This window comes from Fomitiporia mediterranea, assembly GCF_000271605.1.
Source record: "Fomitiporia mediterranea MF3/22 unplaced genomic scaffold FOMMEscaffold_16, whole genome shotgun sequence".
In the NCBI taxonomy this organism is placed as follows: Eukaryota; Fungi; Basidiomycota; class Agaricomycetes; order Hymenochaetales; family Hymenochaetaceae; genus Fomitiporia; species Fomitiporia mediterranea.
This window is the reverse complement of record NW_006760401.1, coordinates 1,241,504-1,264,120: the sequence shown is the minus strand read 5'-3', so window position 1 is coordinate 1,264,120 and position 22,617 is coordinate 1,241,504. Positions and strand designations below refer to the sequence as shown.

Genomic DNA, 22,617 nt, shown 5'->3' with positions numbered 1-22,617 from the left:
CTCTTTACTTCAAGCACCCGCACTCGCTAACAACCCATTGCCTCCTTAGCAAGTCAACCTCCAAACCTGCCTCACAAGTGCAACCTCGACCTCTGCAATCCGTACAATCTCACAATCCACACACAACTCAACTTGCAGGGACCGAGTGGCGACCAAGGCATGGTGACAAAGACTACCTCAAATGGCTGAGGAACACATTCGTTCTCTATTGTCAATACACTCACCATCTGTCGTCAGATTATTTCCCTAATTGTTGTAGATAATAATGTATTTATACAATATTTCAATATAATTATAAACTGTTATTTCAATAACAAATGGATATAAGGACAAACTTATCTTATACATCTTATATTTATATGTTTTCCTTGTTAAAATAACAAGTATTATAATACTTAGCCATTTTGTGAGGTGCACTTTAAGCACTTGTATATCTTAGTAAGTACTACAATTCTTATTATTCTTGACCAGATAGTCAAGACTTTTTAATAGCTTTCTTAGCTTCTTATTACCTTCCTAAAACCCCTAGGTACACAATAAGCTCTTATACATAATGTAGAAAATATATATAATTTATATACATATAAGCTAATACAAAGTTTGAGATATTTTCCTGATGTATGAGACTGAGAGGTACAAGATGTCTTTTGGATTCACAACTTACAACCTCCGATTACATACTCTGCAGTTAAAAAACCTGTATGCTAAGTCAATGGATTATGAAAAGTAACCACAGTCACTTTCAACATACTACTGAATATCCAAAAAGTAGGTACATAGTTCTAGTATAGATGTATTAGAAATAATTCAGGAAAAGCTATATCTACTCATTTGTAAATGAGTGTGTGTATTGAAAGGGATCAATACTATAAAGAAGGAGGTTCAACTGTCAGACCTATGAACCTAGTATGTATAGTATCTATTATAATAGCTCAGACACAAGTTACAATCATTTATAATTTATTAGTATACCTATTGTAATAGCTACAATAATAATAATAGTAAATATAGTAGTACAGAGACAATAATAAATACAGCACATACCTCAGACACAAGTTACAATTGTCTGAGGTGTAAAAGATACAGGGGAAAGCTTAAATATGAAAAATAACTATCATATGAAAGGTTACAGACATATGAAAGGGGAATAGATAGAATAGAATATAGAATGATTAACCTATAGATTAGAATGATGCAGATCGACACATCAAAGCACTTTGTGCTTCAATGTCGATCCCACAATCTGCACGTATTGCAAATACAACAGTATCTGCTCAATACCATGGACTAGGCCAGAAACCGCTATAAACGGTATATATCGATTTAGAAGGAAAAGAATTTTAATAACTGAAATGTGCAATGGCCAGATTAGCTCCTTCTCTTTATCAAATGTCAGCAAGTAGTCGTATGTCTAAGGGAGGCTCAATAAATGCTCAATACATAAATGACAACAAGGTGAGAGACGTACCAATGCTGTAAATGCAACCGAATAAGTAGACAGTATGTGACGGGCTAATCTGATCACGTACTCGAAGAATATGTACGTTTGTCGCAAGGGATACAGCCAGACTTGGCTCGAGAGTCGCCATTGAGTGCAATCGAGAAGCTTAGAGACTTACTAGCAGCGTCAGCTGACTTGGGAGGTGTTCAATCGTTTTTCTTTTAAACATATTCATAGCCAATATATAGATCCAATCTATACTCCTGCATCAAGACCTAGCGTTAGTGGCGCTCCCTATTTCCTATAAGTTAACGTCCATATAATACATTTTGTGCATTACTTGGCGCAGACCAGCGTTAGTACCTTGGCGTCCATTCGAGGCGGTCCAGACATCTTGATTTTTTGAACTACTGTTGAGCCATTTGCAACCTATTCAAGGCACCACAGGACTACCCGTGAAGCCATCGGTACAACCCTAGCTCCATAAATGATCCCATCTCTGCTCAATTTGATTTCATGTCCTAGATCTCGCCGTAATACATTCCGCATACTAGTAGAAAGAGCATATAAAAGAAATTACTCACAAAGATCACATCCTATTACACAGCAAGTACTAGCAGGGCGGTACAAATTTTGATGTATCCATAAATTCGATTGTTTAACATCAACCTTGATGTAACGACGAGAACAAGCAAAGCACCTAGAGCACAATCAAAGACAGTGATTGTACAGATAGTGGCTCCGCGGAGTTGCTTCAGACGGTTCGGCGAAGGTAACCGCCGACAGGCCGCTCTTCAATGATGCTTTGATATCAGACGGCTGCAGAAACAGAGCTACAGCGCTTCATCTGAGACTCTGATGTTGTCTTATCTGAATGCCTGTTGGAAAATGCATGTTTGGACTTCGGATGCTTGGATGCGATCTCATCGCCTTTGATGGAGGTGGGTCTTCAACGCGCGAATTGCATACCTGGATATTTGCATATAGTCTAGGGAAGTACCTGCCAAAGAGATTGCCAGCCGCAGAATAAAGCTTTGTTGCTGACAATAAATCACAATGCATGGGCTGGTAGTTGAACATAGCATACATCTTTTACCCTATTTCCTGTGTCTGAGTTACCTTGTAAATCCTTCATACGTACAAAATCCCCGAAACATAAACGTGTCTCATGGTGTGTGTATCTTCGGCTGATTGGTAGGCTTGTCTGGGTATAACTGCAATGTCGTAACACCACCAGGTCAATGAATTTAAAATATCACAAAGTGTCGAGAATATAAGTTTTTTTGACGAACCTTTCCGGGGTTAAACAACCCTAATGGATCAATTGTACGTTTTATCGCCTTCATAAGCTCGACTGTACCCTCTCCCAGCTCTTCATAAAGAAACTCTTTCTTCCCAATCCCAACACCGTGTTCACCCGAACCTTCACAAGTTAGTATCAATCAATTAGTACATCAAGAGAAGATAGTCCAGCAAATAAAAAGTACGCACAAGTTCCGTCGAGTGCAATCGCGCGCTCTACCATTCGATGTACCGCCTCGCGTACTCTTGCTAGTTCTTCATCATTTTTGAAGAGTATGAGTGCATGGAAGTTTCCATCGCCCACATGCCCTACGATCGTTGAGACGAGTCCGGACGCTTTTAGGTCCTTCTTCGTCTCGTATACAAGGTCCGGGAGTCTCGAGACTGGTACACTTCATTCATTATGCATATCAGCAATCATCATTCGTAAATTCGGATAATTTAAAAATAGAAAAAGAAGCTTATTAAGAACGTACCAAACATCCGTCGGCCACCCTTTCGCACCCTCTACCAACGCACATCCCGAATAATGCGCGTTCTTCCCATCAGTCCACAAGTCTGCCGCCTCTTTCTCGTTTCTCGCTAGAGTGAACCCCGTCCCTCCATGACGTTTCACGACTTTCTCGACTACCTTGGCTGTGTCTCGTAGTGCTTCGAGTGAGTGACCTTGGAATTTAAAGAATAGACTATCTTTTTCGGGCCATTTGCGTTTGGACATGCCGTATAGGTTCGTGGCGTGCATGAAGTCGTCGTCGCAGAGTTCGACGCATTCTATATTAATAGGTACCAATGAGTTCATTATTAAGGCGTTTAAGATCTGTGAGAATGGTGTATGTACGTACGAATACCGACTCCCTGGGCCACTACTTCTCTCACAGCCTCGGTTGCTTTCCTGACGTCCGGAAAATGTACGACTGCCACGGATGTTGGAAGTAACGGTGCCAACCGTAATGTTGCTGTAAATTTGTAAACGAATAACCGTTGAGTCGTTAATCTAGGAGACGGACGCATATAGGCAAGTCACCCCACCTTCAGTTACAATTCCGAGAGTACCTTCAGCGCCTATGAAGAGCTTCGTTGTGTCAAAGCCTGCTGAAGACTTGCGAGCTCGTCTCCTGGTTTTGATGACTTGTCCGGAGGGTAGTACGACTGTCTAATGATAGATTATTAAGATCGAAGGGATTCGTGTTGAAGGAAACAATCATACTAAATTGAGGAACCACTCAGCTTTTGCTGTTCCGTACCGAACGGCATTCGCTGCAAAAGAAATCATAATCGGCCGTATAGGTTAATAAGTTGAGAGCTTGTCACGTACTTCCTGAGCAACCTGTCGCGATCATACCACCAATAGTAGCGCCGGGTGCGGGGTCCAACTAGTTAAGCGTCAATTCGAAACAAGCTAAAGTGTCTTGGTATGTCAATTATGGCTCACAGGAAAGAATAAGGGAATGCCTGGTATAAATTCGTGAGTTAATGCAGTTACAAAAATACAAAAGCATGAGTATATACACCTTTTGCCTTAAGGTAATCATTGATATCCATCCATCTTGCTCCAGGCTGGCAGACCAAGTCACCATCAGCCTCTGTATACTAGATTTCAATCCAGGTGAAATCAATGAACAAACGTGTTTAGTCACCATTTATCTGTAATATTTGGTCCATGCGAGACATATCTACGCAAATGCCTCCATATTTATGCTACCATCATCAGTGCCAATTTAGCAAGGCGTAATCTAGAACGAATAAAATATTCTTACACCTCGAGTCTGGCCTTCCAAGCTCGTTCCGCCAGAAAACGGGATGACCGGCATCCGAAACCTTTTTGCAATTTCAACGATTTTTACAACGTCTTCGGTGCATTCCGGATATACGACAACACTATGAATAGCACCTGTGTGATCCGGCATTAATTTCGTGAGCAGCCACATTTGATGGCCGAATTCTACGGCGGACGTACCCGGATGATAGTCGTACATAGAGAAGCCATGGTCATTGAGGTCTTCTGGATCGGTTGACACTTTCCCGTCCTCCGGAAATGTTAAGCATAATATGCGAATAGCTGCTTGGAATTCTGGAGCGGTTCCGTATTTGACTTTGGGTTCTCTCGCAGCATTCTTCTTGGTCAGGTAGTAAAAAGTGGAGAGTGCGACTGCGCTTCCGAACACACAGCCTAGGAGGAAAGTCTTGGTTCGACTTGAAAATGCTAGTAACCGAGTGCCACCCTTCTGGTTACTACTCTTGGGATCTAAATTCGTCGAGTATAGACGAGGTCTATTTGCTCTACATGTATTCGAGTTGAGTCTTGAAGTTGAGAAGTTTCTGAGCTCTTGAGACACAGTAGAAGTACGACGCAGCATTTTGCTGCGGTCACAGTCTTACAGGGGGGTAGATGGCGGAAGGACAAGAAGCGGACATAATGCACACAGCAGGAACAGAATTATTATGCGAGAAGATGCTTGCGTGGTCAACCGCGAGAAATCGTGATTCACGAAGTAGCACTCCTGACTGACCAGGACGGCAACTCGGTCCCATCACTCCGCGGCTCTGCCTAGGTTACACAGCTTTCTACCGCCGACGGCAACGACAACGGCCCCTTTGTTCTTCCCTCTACGTACATTTATTCACGTTGACCTCACCGTAGTCGAGGGTGCATAATGCCTTTGTTGACCTTGCAGACAAGTGCTCGTGCCCCTTATGAAAGGCTCTCAGACCTTCCCTCGGCCAGCGAGGACGATGACTCTGTACTCGACGATGGCCAAGAGGACGGACGGCCAGCGAAGAAGAAGCGATGGTGGATGTACCTTCCCTTACTCAGTACGTTCTTCGCAGTCAATTTGCAATTCTATTCTCTAACTATCCGTTAAGTGCTTGTCATTCTCTTGTTCGCACCGCAATACAACATACTGGTCATGCTCGTCTCATACTACCTGACTATACACGATTCTCCGTTTCTCTTCGCAGTCCACTTGTCGATCATATACCTCTTTACCTTCTTGGCTTCCTGTTCACTCCTCGTATGTGTCGTGCGCGATCCAGGCGCCATTCGTGTCGGTGAAGATGCCGGTCCTGATTCTAACATGCAGGACACTGAAGATGAAAATGAAGAAACGGACATGGTTGATGCGCTTCGCATGAGCCCTAACTCCAAGACCAGAAAAGGGCAACCTGAACCCTTTGACGATGACTTCAATGCCCCACACAAATGGTGCAGGAAATGCTGGGCACCAAAGCCAGAAAGGACACATCACTGTTCTGCTTGTGGACGCTGTGTTCTCAAGATGGGTCAGTATCTGTCACTATTTATCTGTCCCGATGCTAACTCACCCTTGATTAAGATCACCATTGCCCATGGCTCGCTCAAAAATGCGTGGTATGTTTATTTATAACTACTTGATCCTCTTCATTTAAATTAATGTACATCACGAAGGGACACTGGACTTATACAGCCTTCCTCCATTTCCTTCTTTGTATATCCCTCCTTTCTTCGTATATCGCGCTTCTTGCAGGCCGGATTGTCTACGTCGCGTTTTTAAATCCCTTCCTTGTGGTAAGCGCATATCAGTCAAGTACCGTTCAAACAAATTATTAACGAACTCGTACAGAACGAACGAACGGCCCTTCACGCTCTCTTCCTCTCAATATACGGCGCTATATTTTCTCTTGTCGTTGGCTCTTTCTTCCTTTGGCATGTATACCTCGCTTCGTGAGTTCGGCTTATCATCGCATTTTACTCCATTCTTTACCAACTCGGACTTGTATGGAACAGAACCAATCAAACGACCATAGAGAACATATCTCCTTTCCTCCTCCTGCGCTATCTCCCAAGCTCACCTGCCATCCATACACTGCCCGAAGCATCTACACCTCTGGCAACCGCAGGTAGCATCCCTCCATTTCCCCCACAACCCTCCCTCCATCCTTCATCCCGACCAAGTACTCCTCCAGATCCCACATACGCTTCCCTCCACGTCCCAACAACCCCAACCAGCCAAGCTCAACTCCGACTCCATGAACACCAGCTTAACGCCTCCCAACGCCGACACGTCCGTTACGCACATAGCCAAATTCGTCTATACGACGTCGGCTTTCGCGCAAATTGGGCCCAAATAATTGGGGTTGGGAAGAAGCGCGGATGGCGTGGGGTGGTGTATAAGCTTATTTGCGGTGGAGGTGGTGCAGGAAACGGTAAGACGTTTCCGAGGAATCCGCGTGCTGAGGGTATGTTGGCGAGGCTGGCTGCGGAACTTGCCAGTGAGGATAAGATTGATTGAGGTTGGTCTGTTGTGTTGTGTTGATTGGTCGGGTGGATTTGGACTATCTTTTTTATTTCTTTGTGCTGTTGTTATTTAGAATTTGTTTTTCTTCTCACTATTTTATCAAGATTTCGTTCTGGTCGTCATTGCTTATAGCTTTGCTTTGTGGATATCATCTTATACGGTACTAGTTTCATGCCTATTAGCGACTGTACATTTGCACAATGGACACTGTTACGATAAATGCTACTTATACCAATACAGCATTTGAATTATCTTCAGGTAAATAAAAAAATTATTACGGGACGGGTCACGGGTGTCCATTAACAGCTGTTGAAATACCGATGAGTAAGAATATTGCTTATGTCACCAGAGTCTCATCTCGGCACGTCACAGTCTCTGCTATTGAACTTGGTTCTGACGCGACGGAGCAGACGGACAAATGAGCGACCCGTTCCGACAATTAGGCCAGCAGCTAGCGAGGGCGAGGCGAGGTGGTGTACCGGGAGGAGGAGGTATTTGGGGTAGTACTGGTTTAGTTGCTGCGATTGCAGCGGCAGTCATACTGAACGATGCTTTGTACAACGGTGCGCATTGGTTATATTTCTCAATATCGCTCGTGTGTTTGAACTTAGCTGTATTGCACTATTGATTAGTGGATGGTGGACATCGTGCGATTAAATATTCGAGGTAAGATTCATCGCAGACGTTTTGTGAGAAGGAGTGTTACTGATTGTCTTGCATAGGATACATGGCGTAATGGAGACTATTTATCCTGAAGGAACACATCTCAGGGTACGGATCCACGACTTAGCACTTTGGGTTGAAAACTAAGTAGAAATTGGCTTTAGATACCCTGGTTTGAGACGCCCGTAGTTTTCGATATTCGTGCGAAGCCGAGAAACATTGCAAGTCTTACAGGAACGAAAGGCAAGTGACATAAAGTGCATCATCGAGTCCTTGGTCATAATGTAGATGGAACTTCCACTTTTTAGATTTGCAAATGGTCAACATTACGTGCCGTGTCCTGTCACGACCCTCTATCCAGGCTCTTCCGCGAATTTATCGTGAGCTCGGGCAGGACTTCGACGAACGAGTTTTGCCTTCGATCGTGAACGAGGTCCTGAAGAGTGTTGTTGCTCAGTTCAATGCGAGTCAGCTTATTACTCAGCGTGAAAATGTGAGCGAAATGACTACGTGGACCTTAGGATGAGGAAATGACTTTTTCTTTCTTTCGTGCAGGTTTCGAAATTGGTCCGAGAGAGTTTGACGAGGAGAGCTCTCAAGTTTAACCTTGTCTTGGAAGATGTCTCGATTACGCATGTTGCTTTCTCACCTGAATTCACCCATGCTGTAGAGGCGAAACAGGTGAAGGAGCTTCACTGCCTTTTTTCTCTTGTCGTTGCAACTCACGTAATTAATCAGATTGCACAACAAACTGCTCTTCGGGCAGCTTTCTTGGTCGATCAAGCGATCCAGGAAAAACAAGTGAGTATCCCTCGTATAGTGTCAATTTCTCCAAGACTAACGGAAATAATCATAATTTAGTCTATCATTGTCCGCGCGCAGGGTGAAGCGCAGAGTGCAGAGCTCATCGGTCAAGCTGTACGACAAAACAAAGGTTTCCTTGAACTGCGTCGCCTTGAAGCTGCTAGAGACATTGCGACGCTTCTTGCTCAGTCAGGCAACAACATTATGTTGGATTCACAGAGCTTACTATTGAACGGTGGGTTTGTCTCTTGTTTTGTAAGCAGTGAAGTGTGTTGAATACTTTGGGTAGTTGCGAGAGATGATGTGGCGGACTTGCTGAAAAAGGGGAAGTAGGCATGAGGATTTGAGTTCCTGGCCGACCAGGAGAGGAGGTGGTTTTCGAGATTGACCGATAGCCGTAGCAAAACTGATTCCGTATCGTGTGCACCTCACTGCAGAATATTATTTTTCATCAGCTGCTAATCATGTTTGCGTTTGTTTGCGTATATTTGGAACGCGTCCTGTTGCACATCGCGACGCGACGCGTTTCACTCTTGGTTCCCATACTCTGTCCATTTCTTGCACTTATTCTTCAGACATACGTACGCGTGGGTAAACATGGCTGGTCAGAGACGCCGATTCTTCAAGAGAAAGCAAGCGTGGAGGAAGAGGAAGCAACATGAACCTCAAACTGCTAATGAAGACACCGGCGTGGACGACAGTGTGGATAGCGGTGGAGAAGAGGAAGCTGCTCAGAAGAAAGTCAGATGGGACGTCAATGAATCTACTGAAGAAAAAGATGAAGAGGAAAGCAGTAGGAAGAAGCAGGAGGAAAGTGACAGTGATGGTACAGAAACCGCGGATGATAAGGTGTGAAGGCCGACTTCTCATCCTATTTACGGATGGTTGATATATGCTCCTGAAAATAGATTATTCTTGCGATATACTCGCAGCAGTATGCGTTTTCTGCTAATAGTGTGCGAAATGATCACTATTAAGCGTCTATATGCAGGTTTCGAGTTGGCTGCGCGTATTATGATCCTGTAAGGCAGGTAATGTGTATCCTGGAAGACTCGGTTGAGGGTTCACAATGTGACCTCACGAAACTCTGTAAGTGCCACTGTTCTTTATTCCACCTCGCTAGACTTAGTTGAAATACCAGTGCTGGAGCAAATAAGCCCAGATGTAGTGGTGACAAGTACGAGGGCCGATGAAAATTCAATAGACACCATCAGAGAGTTTGGTATGATCGCTAGTTAAACTTACTGAAGTTGTATCTCACGGAAAAGGCAGTCGATAATTCTGGCGGTGTTTTTCAAATAAGACCTGCTAGAGAGTTTATGCCTGTAAAGGGACGCGACCGTCTTCTTTCTCTCAGCTTCCTTTCAGAGCTTGCTTGCGATGACAGGCTCGCGTCGTCCTCAGTACATTCTTCGAGTGATACGCCGTCAAATGTGTATGACTTCATGCGTCGCCGGCGGGAGATAACTGGAGACCCGTCAATGAAGAGGTGGAATGCTAGCGTCCGTGCTGGAAACTTCGCTTCTCTTGAGGGCTCTCCTTTATGCGTGAGTGTTCGCAAAGCCATATTAATGTGAAGCTACATATTTTATGTTCGGAACAGTTGTCGGCAATCGGTGCTCTTCTAGAGCATCTAGCGAAAGTGCGCGCTATGGCGGACTTGGAGAACGAAGGCATCAGTGGACTTGAAATTCGCGCTATAGAATCCATATGCCTGTCAGTCCTGAGTGCTTCAGCGCCACCCAACATTGACTGACGTTGCATATTCATCAAGAGAACAGTTCATGCAGATTAATGCAGACGCATTATTGTGATCCTTCTCCTCTGATGTGCATGGCCCGTCGTTTATGAGCATGTCTTTAGGTCCCTACAAGTATTCGACACTCAAAGCCATGCAGCTGTTCATTCGGACAAGACAAAGGAGGGCTTATCTCTGTTCGGTGAGCGTACTCTTTGGGACAAAACCTTTAGCTGTTATGTTAAGCATTTCTTACAGGTATTCTGAACACGACTCGCACCAACCTCGGGCGCCTGTTGCTTCGCCAATGGCTTCTCCGACCTTCGCTATCGCTTTCAGTAATTGCTGCGCGCCATGACGCCGTAGAATGCCTTACCATGCCTGAAAATATTGTCACGGCCGATGCCATGTGCAGTCATCTCAAGGGCTTGAGGAACGTACCTAGGACAATGCGGCTCCTAAAGACCGGGAAAGCTGGTTTAAATGAATGGCAAGGATTAGTCAAGGTAATGGGTTTACTTATTGATTTCGTTCAATGTTGCTGATTATTATTTAAAGTTCACGTTTCACGCTTCCCTAATTAAAGAAGCACTTATGGAGCTCAACCATATTGGAGAAATCGAAATGCTGAAGAAGGTCATCCTTCTATCACAATCGGTGGTAGACCTTCCGCTGAATATGCTATCTAGATTATTGCCATTTTGGACGTAACTAGCTTCCGGGACGTAGGCAATGCAATCCACGAAACTGTGAGTGTGCCGTTGATCCCAAGTAGACCACTGGTAAATGAAACCCTGCTACAGGTTGATTGGGAAGAATCCGTACACGCGGGCCGAGTCTGCGTACGTCCTAATATCGACGAAGAACTAGATAAGTGGAAGCACATTTATAATGGCATCGATGGAGTCTTGGTCAGTTCATCTGCTCACTATTACTTGGTGGAGGCGACCTACTTTAATTTGATAGTCTCGAGTGGCATCTCAAGTCAGCGAGACTGTGCCCCCCGACTATACCACCTCTTTGAATGTTGTTTACTTTCCCCAGTTGGGCAAGTATCTGACCTTGCTATCGTTGTATCATCTAACTGATTTTGTGGTAGGCTTCTTGATCTGCATTCCAAAGAAAGAAGATCAGTCTCCTGAACAAGGAATTGACGTCCTGGACGGTTGGAGTTTCCAGGTGATTGCATTTCTCGTGCGTAGGACTTGTGTGCTAATATGTCTGCAGTTCTCTTCGGAGTATACGTTCCATTGTTTCATGCCCATTTCAGTATCTTACACTACTTGAAATAGGACGCATGTTTATTTCAAGTCCGATCAGATGCATGGTAGGCTTCCTTGCTGCTTGTTCAGTTCCTGCTGCACATTCTCCAACAGATATGGACCGTCATATCGGAGATCTGCATCCTTCGATAGTCGGTATGTTAATTATCGCTCTGGATTTATTTGCGCCGACCAACGTTGGCGGAGATCGAGAGATCGAAATAATGCAGGCCCTTCTCGATAAAATCTTACAGTTCGACGACGCGATTGCTCAAGCATGTGATATTCTCGCCGAACTGGATTGTCTTCTTTGTTTTGCGGATGCGGCTCGGCTGTATTCTTATCGAAGGCCAACGATGACTGATAAGAACGTCTTATGCATTTGCCAAGGGAGGTACGCATACGGCGCCGATTGAATCCGTAACGACCTACTGATACCTGTGAAGGCACCCACTTCAGGAGCAAGTGGTTGATACCTTCGTGCCGAACGATGTGTACGTAAGAGGTGGGCTAGGAAGCGGTCCGGACCCCGAAGGGAAAGAAATGCCTGAGGATGAAGACATCCCTGCTGATACGAAAGGTATTTTACTGCTTACTGGCGCAAATGCATGCGGAAAGGTATGTTGAGGCTATACATAAGAATGACACTGCTAATGGTTACTGTTGTTAGAGTGTATACCTCAAACAGGTTCGTATCGGCGAACTAGCTTTCAGTATAGAGACTCATCACGTTCATCCGCACTCCAGACCGCGTTGATCCAGTACATGGCTCAAGTACGTATCATTATATAAATACATGATAATGTAGAGATTTATTAGTTGCATGCATTAGATAGGGTGGCAAGTACACTTTCCTTCTTCTTGGTGTCTGCTGACGTTGCTTTCAGTTTCGTTCCGGCGGAATCTGCTACCGTAGGAATTGTGGACAAAAGTTCGCTTCCTTTGGCTACTATCTGTTCCTACGCCTGACACTGGACCTCTTACAGTTTTCACTCGCGTCCAAACTCGTGAAACAGTCTCGAAAGTATAGCATACTCTTAATTCTGTCCACGTGCTAATCTCAACGAGGCTAATGTCGCTCGATCTGGTCTCTTTGAATCTCTTCATCCATAAACAGATTCAGTCTGCTTTCATGACCGACCTAAACCAAGTTTCGCTTGCTCTTCGGAATTCGACTCCTCGCTCTCTCATTCTTCTTGACGAATTTGGCAAAGGAACTGTTTCTAGAGGCCAGTTAAATAATCGTTTTAACTTTCGAATCTGCTTGATAGGCTTTGCCCACGTTGCTCCGCTTTTCTTTCTGCTCCATCACGATATCTTGCTTCATCAAGAGCGTCTTGCTTTTTCGCATGGAACGCTTGCCTAACACTATGTTCCTCTAGATGGCGCAGGTCTACTCTGCGGGGTCCTTCACTCATTACTCTCGCGCGGTCCAGAATGCCCCAAAGTCCTCATAGCAACACACTTTCAAGACGTCTTCCACTCCGACTTACTTGAATCAGATTTACCTGTTACGTTTCTACACATGGAAATTCTCTTACCAGACCGTTCTGAGGAAGACGAAGATCAGGGCCAGGACATGGATGCCAACGCTTACTTGAGGGTACTTCGGGGAGAAACGATAACGTATTTGTATAGGTGTGTGTAGGAGCAGCAGGCGTTTTTGACTTGCTCCTTCGGATTCTTACATTAGAATTTGGATTTGGTAGAGTCGCACCTGGACTTTCTCTAGATTCGCACGCGGCACGTTGTGCGCAGATGTTTGGTCTGCCATCCGCGATCGTTCGTCGAGCGCAACGCGTAAGGTTAGTCCAGATGTCACGTTGGAGATACACAACTACCATTAACTTATTGAACTTTCTTGAGCTCTGTCCTCGCTACGCATGATATCACGCGCCTACTCGACGAAGACATGGAACCAGAGGAAATCGACGATCTGGCACAAGCTGAAATGATTTGTCGGCATTTCATTGCTTGGGACCTCAGTGTTGCGACTAGCGTTGTCGAGTCCGTCGGAATAGGCGGAGTGAAGGAAAAGTTGGCTGGAGTTCTCGGTATTGGCGAAACGGAAAGTGATCGGAATGATACGGATTGATGACAAGGACGAAGCGTTGTTCACGAAAATCCGGGAATTAAGATACTAGTAGTATTATTAATGTACCAGTCTACGTCCATTCGGCCACAGTCAGTAGTTCTATTCTAAAGAAGCCTGTTCTATAATCCAACAAAGGAACGCTGGAGAATGCTGCGTACTAATCAACAATCATCTCGAACCCTCCGCCTTCTTATGAATTTCTAAGCCAGGAGGCGCACCGAGTGCTACATTTCCAAACCAGTCAGCTAACATGAACTCGACGCATTCAGAAAGGGAAACAAAAATACATACCGTGTTTTATCTCATCGTATATCAAGAATTGACCAGCAACGAGTCCGGCAGTCATGACCATCCTTGGTCCAAGGCCAGCGAAGAGACCACGGAAGCCGGCTGCGCGAGCGAGGCTGATAAGACGGGATGCCATTGATCCGGAGGGACCGTGTCCTTTGTTGATCTTGGAACTAGTGAGCTGTGAATCTTTACATGTAAGGAATGAGCATACCTGGCTTAGAAGAGTATCTGCAGGCTAATAATCAAGACGTGAGAATCAGACCCCGAACTAATTATTATGTTATTGAAATTAGAAGAGCAACTGACTTGACTGAGGATTGCTGCTGCAAATCCGGCAATTATCCCACTTCCGAGGTTGACTCCGAACATCGCGGCCTTAGAGTTCTCCGTCTTTCGCCTCTTCTCTTCGGAGAGTGAGCGGAAGTATGCTTCGTGACAGAACTCGTTGACGGTGAATTGTCCGATTGCGTATGGTATCTGTCTGCATAAATATATTAAATAGTAAGCTATGCGCATTGAGGTGCGTAGGCGTAGATGAACTTACTTGCAGATGATGGGGAGGAATCCTGCGTACATCTCACCAATACCGCCTTCGCGAGCGAGGCGGATGAACCCGGAAACGAGACCAGTTGCAAAACCTCGTTCGGATACGAGACGTATCCGAGTCGCTTCAAGAGGGGTGAGGAGAATGTCTGCAAAGAACCTACGCATTTCCAAGTAAGATTGATCCCATGTTAGTTAATAAATCTTACGACTTACTCTCCAACACTAGATGCACCAAGATAAATTGCCGTCCGATACTTGACAGCTGTTTCCTGGTCACCAGCAATAGACACAAAGTTCTTCTTCCAAAATTCGTATCCGGCGAACTTGCCTCCCCCCTGGATGAAGTACCCCACTGCGGTCGGACCGAAGCCTGTTAGAAGAGAAGAGGGTCCTTCAGCAGCAACGATCTTGCGGCCTGCTGATAATAGGGAATGACGAGCTAGGGCTGGGTCAACTTGTATACGAGTCTTGACGACGTCTATAGGAGTCATAGCTCCGTGTGTAAGAGTTGCGCATAATGCCCCTGCGGTGAAGAATGATGTGTAGTCCGTAAGTGTGAATTGAGGGACCTTGAAAGGCTTTGCGCCTATGGTTTTCTCGGACGGGTTAAGCATACTCTAGAACACCTTGAAGGCGTTGTTGATAGTAAGTTGGAGAGATGGCTCTCCAAGTTATATAATACCCGCATTGTCGGAGACGGGCGGCGAGAGTGAGCAAGTATTATTACCGTATGATGCTGAGACTTAACGCGTGACGTCATGAAACTAAAGATATAGAGTTTGTGCGGAGTTCGTGATTTCAATCTCCGCCCATGTGGTCCATCATCAAGGCGCACCCGCTTTTGGAAGTGTACGCCTTTCCTGGACCCTCAACAAATTTTCACCGCGGCCTGGCGTAACTGTGCTCCCAAAAATGTCTTCTGCCTACGACCAATTCCGCTCCAATGAGCTCGACCCTGTCCTCTGTCTGGAGCCACTCGGAGTTAATGAGTCCAACAAGTTTGATCCCGTGAAGCTTGCAGGCGTCCTTGGTTCATTTGGAGACTTTAAGGATACTAAATACCGGCTGAAAATTAGAAGGGATCAGGTAGTCATGATTCAAGCAGTCAGGTTCCTCCTGGAGCAATTAGCAGCTGAATCGACTCTGGGGAAACATGAGCAATGTGATAAGAGGTATAGACAGACAACTAAGAGACAGAAGAAGGCGTAAGATAGTCAGTCTCATAAAGCATTGTAGACGGAACTAAAAGAATCTTTGCAGGAAAGATACCATCTATGAGACTATCCCTTCCACACCTACTATGCAGGCAGCAACTCAGAAAGGTACAACAGTGAGGGATCCTACTGTTGAGCCTGTTCCCCAAGACACAGATGTGGAGGCTGCCCTTGTGCTACAAGAACTCGCCACAAAACAGGTGGGACACAGCCTTAGTCGTGTTAAAGACAATGTTTCCAGTCTTAAAAACTCCCTCAGTGAGCATTCCCAATGTCTGAAATACCAGAAACCAAATTGATCTATCATCCATTCAATATATAGCTGAGAGTAATGGCAAGCACTGGAGTTTTGATGCTGATTTGCATGGTACAGTGCTTAAAGACGTCATAATGAGTGTCTGGGGAACTGTTGCATGCAAATTGTGGTATGGAAAATTTGAGGGAGAAACTGGCCGAATTTGCTACATATCTGGACCTGTATACGAACCCTATGCATACATCAAGTTGGTTACGTCCAAGGATAAGAACGACATTGAACAGCCTTATTCTGACAGCACGGACTCAAATGCCATGAGGATAAACATACCAGCACGTTACCTGGTCCCCGTTCTACCCGAGAAACCAGGTGATCACGTTGTCGTCATCCGCGACGAAGACGACGGTCCGGCACTTAAGGGACAACGTTGGAAGGTACGCGCGTTCGTTAAGGACCATATGAGCCGGTACGAACTAAGTGACGGCTGTGAGAATAACATTGAGGCGAAAAATACAATGGCTATTGCTGAAGTCGAGAGCGAACTCGGTCGCTTGCGTATCCCGCGCGCAAATCTTGCAAAATGCCTCCCTTCAGATGACTGAGGAGAACTTTGCTAAAAATGAGCTTCGACCTGTTGAAAAATGAGTTTCGGTTAAAAGTACCCACCCCTCCTCCCTCCACACCTTCAGTTCCGTGCAAGAATTTTAGTTTTCCTTTGTTATCTTTGTGTTCCTGAATTGTTTACTGAGCTTGAAATTGCTGTCCTTGCTGTATTCTGTTTGAATTTGCTTTGCGTCATGTTTTCAATCATGTACTTTCGATCTTCAAATACTCTTGATAAGTTACCATTTGCTGTGTTCCTTTCGTTCGTCCCACCTTGTACCTCTTTCCTGATTGTAACTGTGGCTACCTTTATTGAAAGGTACTCCCTACTCCTGTTGACCGTGACTTTGTCGTCCAAACGTGCTGTCTTATTTGCCTTCATTCTCTAATTGTGGTCCACTTAAAAATGCCTCCCCACTCCTGTTGATAAATGCTTTGTTATTGTTCAAAAGAGTTGTTAATGTTAAACTCGTGGTATGTCTGTCTAATATACAGTGCGTCCAGTTCGTGCGAATCGTCAAATCATGAAGCATAAAAGTCCAGAACACAAAGCCCGAAAACGCGTTCATCCAGTTTTCAAGTCCATGCAGCATCATTGAGAACCATCAACCATCCAATCATCAAGTATCAAGCATCACTCATCAATCCAGCATCGTCACGTCAACTCATCAGCTCATAAACTCATCATCATCAGACTCCGTCACAACCTTCTTAAACTTCCAACTCCCTCCACTCTTACTCCTCGCACGTACCGTTCCCTGATTCTGCTGAATCATCCTCTCCAACTCACGTTCCTTCTTCGCAGCCACCTCTCTCGCCTTCTCTTTCACCAACTCGTCCTGATCGACACCATTAAAGCCCGAGATCCTCTTCGCAGGCATCAAGCTGACAGGTCGCTCAGTAGGTGGTTTCTTTACTTGCGTTTCGTCCTCCGAAGAGTCCATGCTCTCGCTATCATCGCTTTCCCTAGGGTTCTGCCCCCGGGCTGGACGTCCGAAGACGCTGACACGTGGTTGTAAGCGTGGACGAGTTTTGTTCGGCGAGAGTTTTGCACCAGTCTCTGCAAGTGCTTTGGAGTAAGCAGATAGCGATCGCACGACGTTCGCGTCAAGTGGGACGTCGAATAGGTCAAGAATGTACCGCCTCACGGGCAGACGGAAACGTTGAGTCGAGATCATGTGCAAGACACGATAATATAGAGATGGTGAAGAGAATACGCTGCGGAACTCGGCTTTCGATTTCATCCTAGCGTTAATTCCATTAGTCTTCCGATTATTAGCTTGATAGGGTAAAGCAACATACTTAGCAAGGGAACGAGATGCAGTGTTAGCAATAACCGTGTTTGCTAAGTTCCCGATTGCGGTCAAGATATCTACTTCTTCCTGCGACGTCGGAGACACAAGCTCCCCACGCTTCTTGGTCGGCTCTGGATCTGTCCATCGAGGAATCTGTACAACAGAGTCAAAGAATGCACAATTTTCATTAAATTAGGCAACTCACTGCCAGAAATCCCTCTAAGTCTTCGGGAAGACATATCCCAGTCGGAGCTCCAAGAGGTGAAAGCGTCGCTTCCCAACCATAATCATCCAAAATTTCCGCTCCTTGCGCAGTAGACGACACCAAACCCAAGGCAAAGAAACAGGTGCTACATTATCACTGTCAGCCTCTTAGTAAACAGACAGTTTAGAGAGAAAGCTCACCCCCTAACCGACAATATCGGCGAGCTTTCCGCAATTTCTAGCATGACTGGGAGAATTTCTTCCTCTATAAGGAAGGTCAGACCTCCCACTCCCGATGCGACATTGCCCTATTTAAACTTTTGAATTGACATTAGGATTAAGAAAGAAAAAGTACTGACAACCGCCCAAAGAACACTCTTCAATCTAAAGATGATCTCGAAGTCATCACTCTCCAATGCATGTTGCCGTATGAAGTGCGCGAACTCCGCAAAGTGTCCTTTCTCTTGCAAAACTTGACAGCCTGAGTCGGTCTTTGCTAATTCTCCGTAAAAGTGGGGAGGTACTGAAGTATCCACGGGTCTAAGAAATCACCAATCAGTGTTCGTGTGCTTCAAAATAAAGTAAACAATCGTACGCTTCTTCATCATCCTCCGTAGAGTTGAAATTAAGTTCACGGGAGAGATATAGTTCGACTTCAATAACATAGTTGAAGTTACGTTCCTTTAAACATGAAGGTGAGCATGACAGTCTAATCACGAAGAAACAACGCCTACGTGAAGCCACGCATCCATCTCCCGTTCAATAAAGCCAACCTCATACAAATAGCGAAACCCAACAGGTGTCGACATGAATCTAAACCAATCAACATCAGCATACATCCCGGAAAACAGGACTTCGCTACTTACTTATATAACAAAGTATTCGCTATTTCCCCCAAGTGCTCAAGCGTCGGTTGCATATCCACGACAATCTCGAGGACGTCGTGTGATTCACACGCTTCTTCAAGCAGCTGCACTGCAAGCTCGCATACACTTCTGTCGGGATCGTATAGTTGTGTCAGGAGCAGACGCAGCATCCATGCGTTCGCGGTGGGACTAGCTTGGATGAGTTTTCCGAGGTGCCGTGTTGCGAAGAGGCGAATATGCTGCATCTTGATTAGTCACTGCGTCGCGCGAGTAGAAAAGAATACAAACCTTGTAATTTGATGTTAGTGCTTTTGAGAGCACGATACGAGGATGCCCGTCACTACGGCGAAAATTTGAGTATGAGTTGTTAATTCTACGGAGATGGCTAACGAACTTTGTATAATCGATATTCTCGATGATTCCTTTCATCAAATCCTCTCGACTACGTAGTTCGCTCATGCGATAGAAGCACGTAAACACCTTATGCTTCTCCAGAAGCCTTGAACGGGGGTCAGCGGATATGACCTAATATGATAAACAAGACTTACTCAAGGCCTTCTTTGTGCCTACTAAGCGTACCAAGCATCTCGAGGTACCCAGCCGTTAATGTCTCTTCTACTCTTTTCTTTGAGAAAATAGGGTCATAGTCTGGTGCAGCGTTTGGTCCATAGAGCTGTTGTGAAATTTTTCAGAACGATTAGTTGTGGAAAATGACTTCGGGGCTCACAGGATCCAATTGACGAAGTCCCTTCACGATCTGCGGGAGAAACTCGTCGTCCGTATCAAGGAACTTCACACCATCACGATTTGCCATCAGCGTCGTTAACAACGTACAGCCCAACTTAACCCATTTCAGGTTTGTCTATATGGCATCGCAGGTTATCAGTATTATCAGTGCTGACCAGTACGAAGGACAACGTAGCGAATAAATACCTTCGGCTTCTTGGGAATTTCCGAAAAACGACGACTCTCCGGATGGAAGAAAGTCATAAGGCGTTTAACGAATTTTGATACTTTGATCGCTTCCTCAAGCCGTTTCGCGTTGAGTAACGGGCCTTCAATGAGGTCTAACAGTACATCGTAATTCCATTTCGTATAGTCCCTCGTTAGCATAACTTGAGTTTCGATGATAGACGCCTGAAACGTCTTGTCGTCCATTTGCATCGCTAGTTTTATCTTGACTTGTTCAACTTGCCGTTGTCCACGACGGACGTGGTCCTCAACGGAATTCGCTCTGCAGACAAAAGTAAATGAAATGAGATGCATAACAAAAGAAAAAACACAAACCGTTGTCTGGAGTCCCTGACACTCGGAATTGCAGGTTGCAATCTTGACCTATGGCGATTGAAACTGTCTATTGCAGCGAGTGCGGTCGTCCCGACGATACGATGCTCTGCATCTGTATAATCTGCAGACAACGAAAATACCTGAGGAATCGTCTATAATATCATACTTATGAGAACAAAAACATCTCGATCGGATCGTATTGCTATATTCTCATACCTGTAACTTTGCAGCCGAACTGAGCGGAAGCACTTTATTTGCGATTTCAAGTATCTCGCCGACCAAAAGTGTTGCTTTTCGTGTCAAGCTAGAACCGAGTGTCGTCTCCTCTAGCATAGAGATAAGGGCCTGCATCATGATTACACACCGTCAGATACACTCTAATTTAAAGCCATCAAAAGTTCTACTCACCTCCAACAGACCAGCCTTCGTCAAGACCATGGTCAAGAGCGCGAGATACTGGTCGGCAAGCTTCAGCTTATCTGTACTCTTAACCGGATTTTCTTTCGCTTTCGACGAAGGGTGTGACATAGGCCGATGTCGTCGGTACACTACAAACCCATCAGATTCATTTTATCGGAATATATGTTTAACCCAATCAAATTACGCACTTGTTAATCTTCGTCCATCAATGAACGTCTGATACCATTCCGGTGTCTCGATGTTCAGAAGCTCAAAAAACATGTCCAGAATAATCTCCTATATCAAATCATTCAGTCTTGTGTAATAGGCTCACGCACTGTAAATATACAACGTACCCTAGTATCAAGTGAAGGTATTCGAAGTGTATTGACTAACGTTCGCACGGCTAGCATATCATCCAAGCAAAGATACATCAAACCTATTTGTTCCAAATTTAAATGAGTGTTGAATTAAAGACCTGGATAATATTTTTGTACGCACCGCTCCAGCTCCGTAGAATTGTGCAGGCGACTTTTACAGCACTCTGCATACGTTCCACATGAGCGTTGCCTTTGCCGTAGGCATCTGTAATACCAGAAAGCGCAATCTAGTCAAACAGTAAATACGTCTTACGAGGCAATTTATTCCGGTGGAACCCACCTCCAAATCAGTACCCGGATGCATGTACACCCTCGTCTTTGGCGCATCAATGATGTACAAGAAGGCCGTGGCAATCAACGGAATAAGCTCTACAGGACCCTCAGATAACGCCTGAAACAGTACGCGGGTGCCACCCGTCCATGCCATCAAGTCCACGTCGATCAGCACTAGAAAGAGTCAAATCAAACAAAACAAAGGATTAATCTTTGAAAACGCGATCAGGCGAGCGATGAGATAGAAGCAACGTACGGATCTCTACCAGTGTTTCGCAACAAATTTGCCGGAGTGGATCTTCCGGATGCTCCGCCACTGCGATCAGTGCACGCATGACGGGTTCTGAAAGCGGTACGCGTCCCATGCCTGCTGCCATGTGTGAAGCGCGTCTTTCGGACCCTACTTCGATGATTGTACGTATGAACTTGATGACTTGCTCGCGCTCGCCTGCGTATTTGTTGTCGCGAGCTAGGGACTTGACGATGTACCAGTCAAGCGAATGTTCAAGCAGCCGTTCGACGGAGTCGCGATCTACTAGAGAATGCTTAAGCAGGCGGTATGCCGTGGCTCGTGCTCTCCCGGACGCTTGGTCTGCAAGGGATGGCGATACCGCAGCGACAAGTTCTTCCATATTAATTTCGAAGCGCACGCGCACGTTGCGTTGTAGAACCGTGATCAGCCGGTTCATCGTCTCCACCCTTGCCTTCTCCAGGTCTGCTTCCGTGGCTGGTGGTGGTGGTCCCACAGATGAAGAAGCAGGTGGTACAGAAGCAGGGGATAGTGGGTTGCGCGCATAGGCAAGCAGCGTTTTGAGGAGATTTATCGCTTGCTGTTTGGCAGTTCGGAAGTCCTCTGCCACCGGTAGTGAGAACCAAGAACACATACGACTTCAACCATAAGACTTACCGCCTCCATCGTCTCTTTGTCGTGAATGCCCGTGATCACGACGTCGCTTTCCAGCTACTGGAGATTGAAGACGAGCCCCAAGTGGCTTCTTCCGTCGCGAATTAACTTTTAAACATATTAGACTATAGCTCCACCTTCGACAAACCGCTGAGGTACTTACTTGAGTCCATCGCTTTATTGATCGCGTCTATCCTGTTGTTTGCTTGTTCAAGTTCAGTCTCAACGCGACTGCGTACCCCGTCCTATGTAGTACGTCAATACGAACTTAGTAATCCATCCTCAACCACGTCCACTAGAAAGCCACGTACCGTCATGTTCATCTTCAAAAAGTTAACCGCACCCTCTTTCAAACGCGTCGCCTTCTCCAACATATCTTTCAACGTATCAAGTTGCTCAGTCGGTTCTCTCCCGTCCAATTCCGGAAACGATATCTCGATGCCACTTTCAGGTTGTGGCCTATCATTCACAAGCGTCATATTTGATGGCCTGGTTGATAGAGTGCGGCCACTACCGC

The 22,617-nt window shown here is 45.4% G+C and overlaps 7 protein-coding genes across 7 annotated transcripts; 4 read left to right on the top strand and 3 right to left on the bottom strand.

Moving 5' to 3' along the window:
• Nucleotides 1–2,443: 2,443 nt before the first annotated feature.
• Nucleotides 2,444–5,114, bottom strand: FOMMEDRAFT_23747 (uncharacterized protein). The gene is made up of 13 exons (XM_007271173.1): nt 4,701–5,114; nt 4,501–4,634; nt 4,381–4,441; nt 4,255–4,326; nt 4,176–4,195; nt 4,059–4,116; nt 3,951–4,000; nt 3,773–3,896; nt 3,586–3,699; nt 3,220–3,514; nt 2,933–3,135; nt 2,734–2,864; nt 2,444–2,655 (listed from the first exon to the last, which is right to left on the bottom strand). The coding sequence occupies exons 1-13, from the start codon at nt 5,098–5,100 to the stop codon at nt 2,608–2,610; spliced, it is 1,710 nt and encodes a 569-aa protein (XP_007271235.1). The 5' UTR covers nt 5,101–5,114; the 3' UTR covers nt 2,444–2,607.
• Nucleotides 5,115–5,331: 217 nt separating this feature from the next.
• FOMMEDRAFT_114357 (zf-DHHC-domain-containing protein) lies at nt 5,332–7,238 on the top strand. The gene is made up of 6 exons (XM_007271342.1): nt 5,332–5,557; nt 5,609–6,025; nt 6,079–6,113; nt 6,171–6,290; nt 6,346–6,446; nt 6,510–7,238. Exons 1-6 carry the CDS (start codon nt 5,398–5,400, stop codon nt 7,012–7,014), a joined length of 1,338 nt encoding a protein of 445 aa, XP_007271404.1. The 5' UTR covers nt 5,332–5,397; the 3' UTR covers nt 7,015–7,238.
• Nucleotides 7,239–7,418: 180 nt separating this feature from the next.
• On the top strand, nt 7,419–8,944 carry FOMMEDRAFT_143280 (uncharacterized protein). Its single transcript, XM_007271341.1, has 9 exons — nt 7,419–7,583; nt 7,653–7,686; nt 7,743–7,791; nt 7,848–7,926; nt 7,992–8,176; nt 8,239–8,364; nt 8,422–8,484; nt 8,545–8,722; nt 8,777–8,944. The coding sequence occupies exons 1-9, from the start codon at nt 7,439–7,441 to the stop codon at nt 8,818–8,820; spliced, it is 903 nt and encodes a 300-aa protein (XP_007271403.1). The 5' UTR covers nt 7,419–7,438; the 3' UTR covers nt 8,821–8,944.
• A 140-nt stretch (nt 8,945–9,084) lies between these two features.
• Nucleotides 9,085–13,582, top strand: FOMMEDRAFT_96519 (uncharacterized protein; the record flags this gene model as incomplete). Its single annotated transcript, XM_007271203.1, has 23 exons — nt 9,085–9,313; nt 9,466–9,576; nt 9,629–9,709; nt 9,760–10,034; nt 10,091–10,203; nt 10,262–10,297; nt 10,351–10,427; nt 10,484–10,731; nt 10,784–10,861; nt 10,915–10,974; nt 11,029–11,136; nt 11,192–11,404; nt 11,453–11,463; nt 11,518–11,552; nt 11,602–11,643; nt 11,695–11,881; nt 11,934–12,109; nt 12,320–12,418; nt 12,474–12,511; nt 12,605–12,731; nt 12,870–13,127; nt 13,199–13,292; nt 13,354–13,582. 23 exons carry the CDS (start codon nt 9,085–9,087, stop codon nt 13,580–13,582), a joined length of 2,925 nt encoding a protein of 974 aa, XP_007271265.1.
• A 168-nt stretch (nt 13,583–13,750) lies between these two features.
• On the bottom strand, nt 13,751–15,033 carry FOMMEDRAFT_96817 (mitochondrial carrier; the record flags this gene model as incomplete). The annotated part of the gene is made up of 6 exons (XM_007271223.1): nt 13,751–13,806; nt 13,874–14,036; nt 14,085–14,108; nt 14,180–14,354; nt 14,418–14,576; nt 14,633–15,033. 6 exons carry the CDS (start codon nt 15,031–15,033, stop codon nt 13,751–13,753), a joined length of 978 nt encoding a protein of 325 aa, XP_007271285.1.
• A 298-nt stretch (nt 15,034–15,331) lies between these two features.
• FOMMEDRAFT_31935 (uncharacterized protein) lies at nt 15,332–16,491 on the top strand (the record flags this gene model as incomplete). The annotated part of the gene is made up of 3 exons (XM_007271183.1): nt 15,332–15,624; nt 15,680–15,891; nt 15,956–16,491. The coding sequence occupies 3 exons, from the start codon at nt 15,332–15,334 to the stop codon at nt 16,489–16,491; spliced, it is 1,041 nt and encodes a 346-aa protein (XP_007271245.1).
• Nucleotides 16,492–17,160: 669 nt separating this feature from the next.
• Nucleotides 17,161–22,579, bottom strand: FOMMEDRAFT_96298 (uncharacterized protein; the record flags this gene model as incomplete). Its single annotated transcript, XM_007271189.1, has 24 exons — nt 17,161–17,737; nt 17,795–17,940; nt 17,993–18,137; nt 18,193–18,299; nt 18,351–18,531; nt 18,587–18,672; nt 18,726–18,804; nt 18,858–19,096; nt 19,146–19,197; nt 19,252–19,356; nt 19,406–19,530; nt 19,585–19,719; nt 19,791–20,091; nt 20,145–20,296; nt 20,361–20,489; nt 20,553–20,692; nt 20,753–20,840; nt 20,900–20,982; nt 21,045–21,150; nt 21,204–21,370; nt 21,453–22,049; nt 22,092–22,208; nt 22,264–22,345; nt 22,412–22,579. The coding sequence occupies 24 exons, from the start codon at nt 22,577–22,579 to the stop codon at nt 17,161–17,163; spliced, it is 4,107 nt and encodes a 1,368-aa protein (XP_007271251.1).
• Nucleotides 22,580–22,617: the final 38 nt, after the last annotated feature.

Excerpts from the sequence above, each read along its gene's own strand:
- FOMMEDRAFT_143280 (XM_007271341.1), top strand. The coding sequence starts at position 7,439 with ATGAGCGACCCGTTCCGACAATTAGGCCAGCAGCTAGCGAGGGCGAGG. Across the intron at positions 7,584-7,652 it reads GAACGATGCTTTGTACAACG|TGGATGGTGGACATCGTGCG; the intron begins GTGCGCATTGGT and ends ACTATTGATTAG. Across the intron at positions 7,792-7,847 it reads CTGAAGGAACACATCTCAGG|ATACCCTGGTTTGAGACGCC; the intron begins GTACGGATCCAC and ends AATTGGCTTTAG.
- FOMMEDRAFT_23747 (XM_007271173.1), bottom strand. The coding sequence starts at position 5,100 with ATGCTGCGTCGTACTTCTACTGTGTCTCAAGAGCTCAGAAACTTCTCA. Across the intron at positions 4,635-4,700 it reads TATGTACGACTATCATCCGG|GTGCTATTCATAGTGTTGTC; the intron begins GTACGTCCGCCG and ends CGGATCACACAG. Across the intron at positions 4,117-4,175 it reads GCATTCCCTTATTCTTTCCT|TTGGACCCCGCACCCGGCGC; the intron begins GTGAGCCATAAT and ends ACGCTTAACTAG.
- FOMMEDRAFT_114357 (XM_007271342.1), top strand. The coding sequence starts at position 5,398 with ATGCCTTTGTTGACCTTGCAGACAAGTGCTCGTGCCCCTTATGAAAGG. Across the intron at positions 6,114-6,170 it reads GGCTCGCTCAAAAATGCGTG|GGACACTGGACTTATACAGC; the intron begins GTATGTTTATTT and ends TACATCACGAAG. Across the intron at positions 6,447-6,509 it reads TGGCATGTATACCTCGCTTC|AACCAATCAAACGACCATAG; the intron begins GTGAGTTCGGCT and ends TGTATGGAACAG.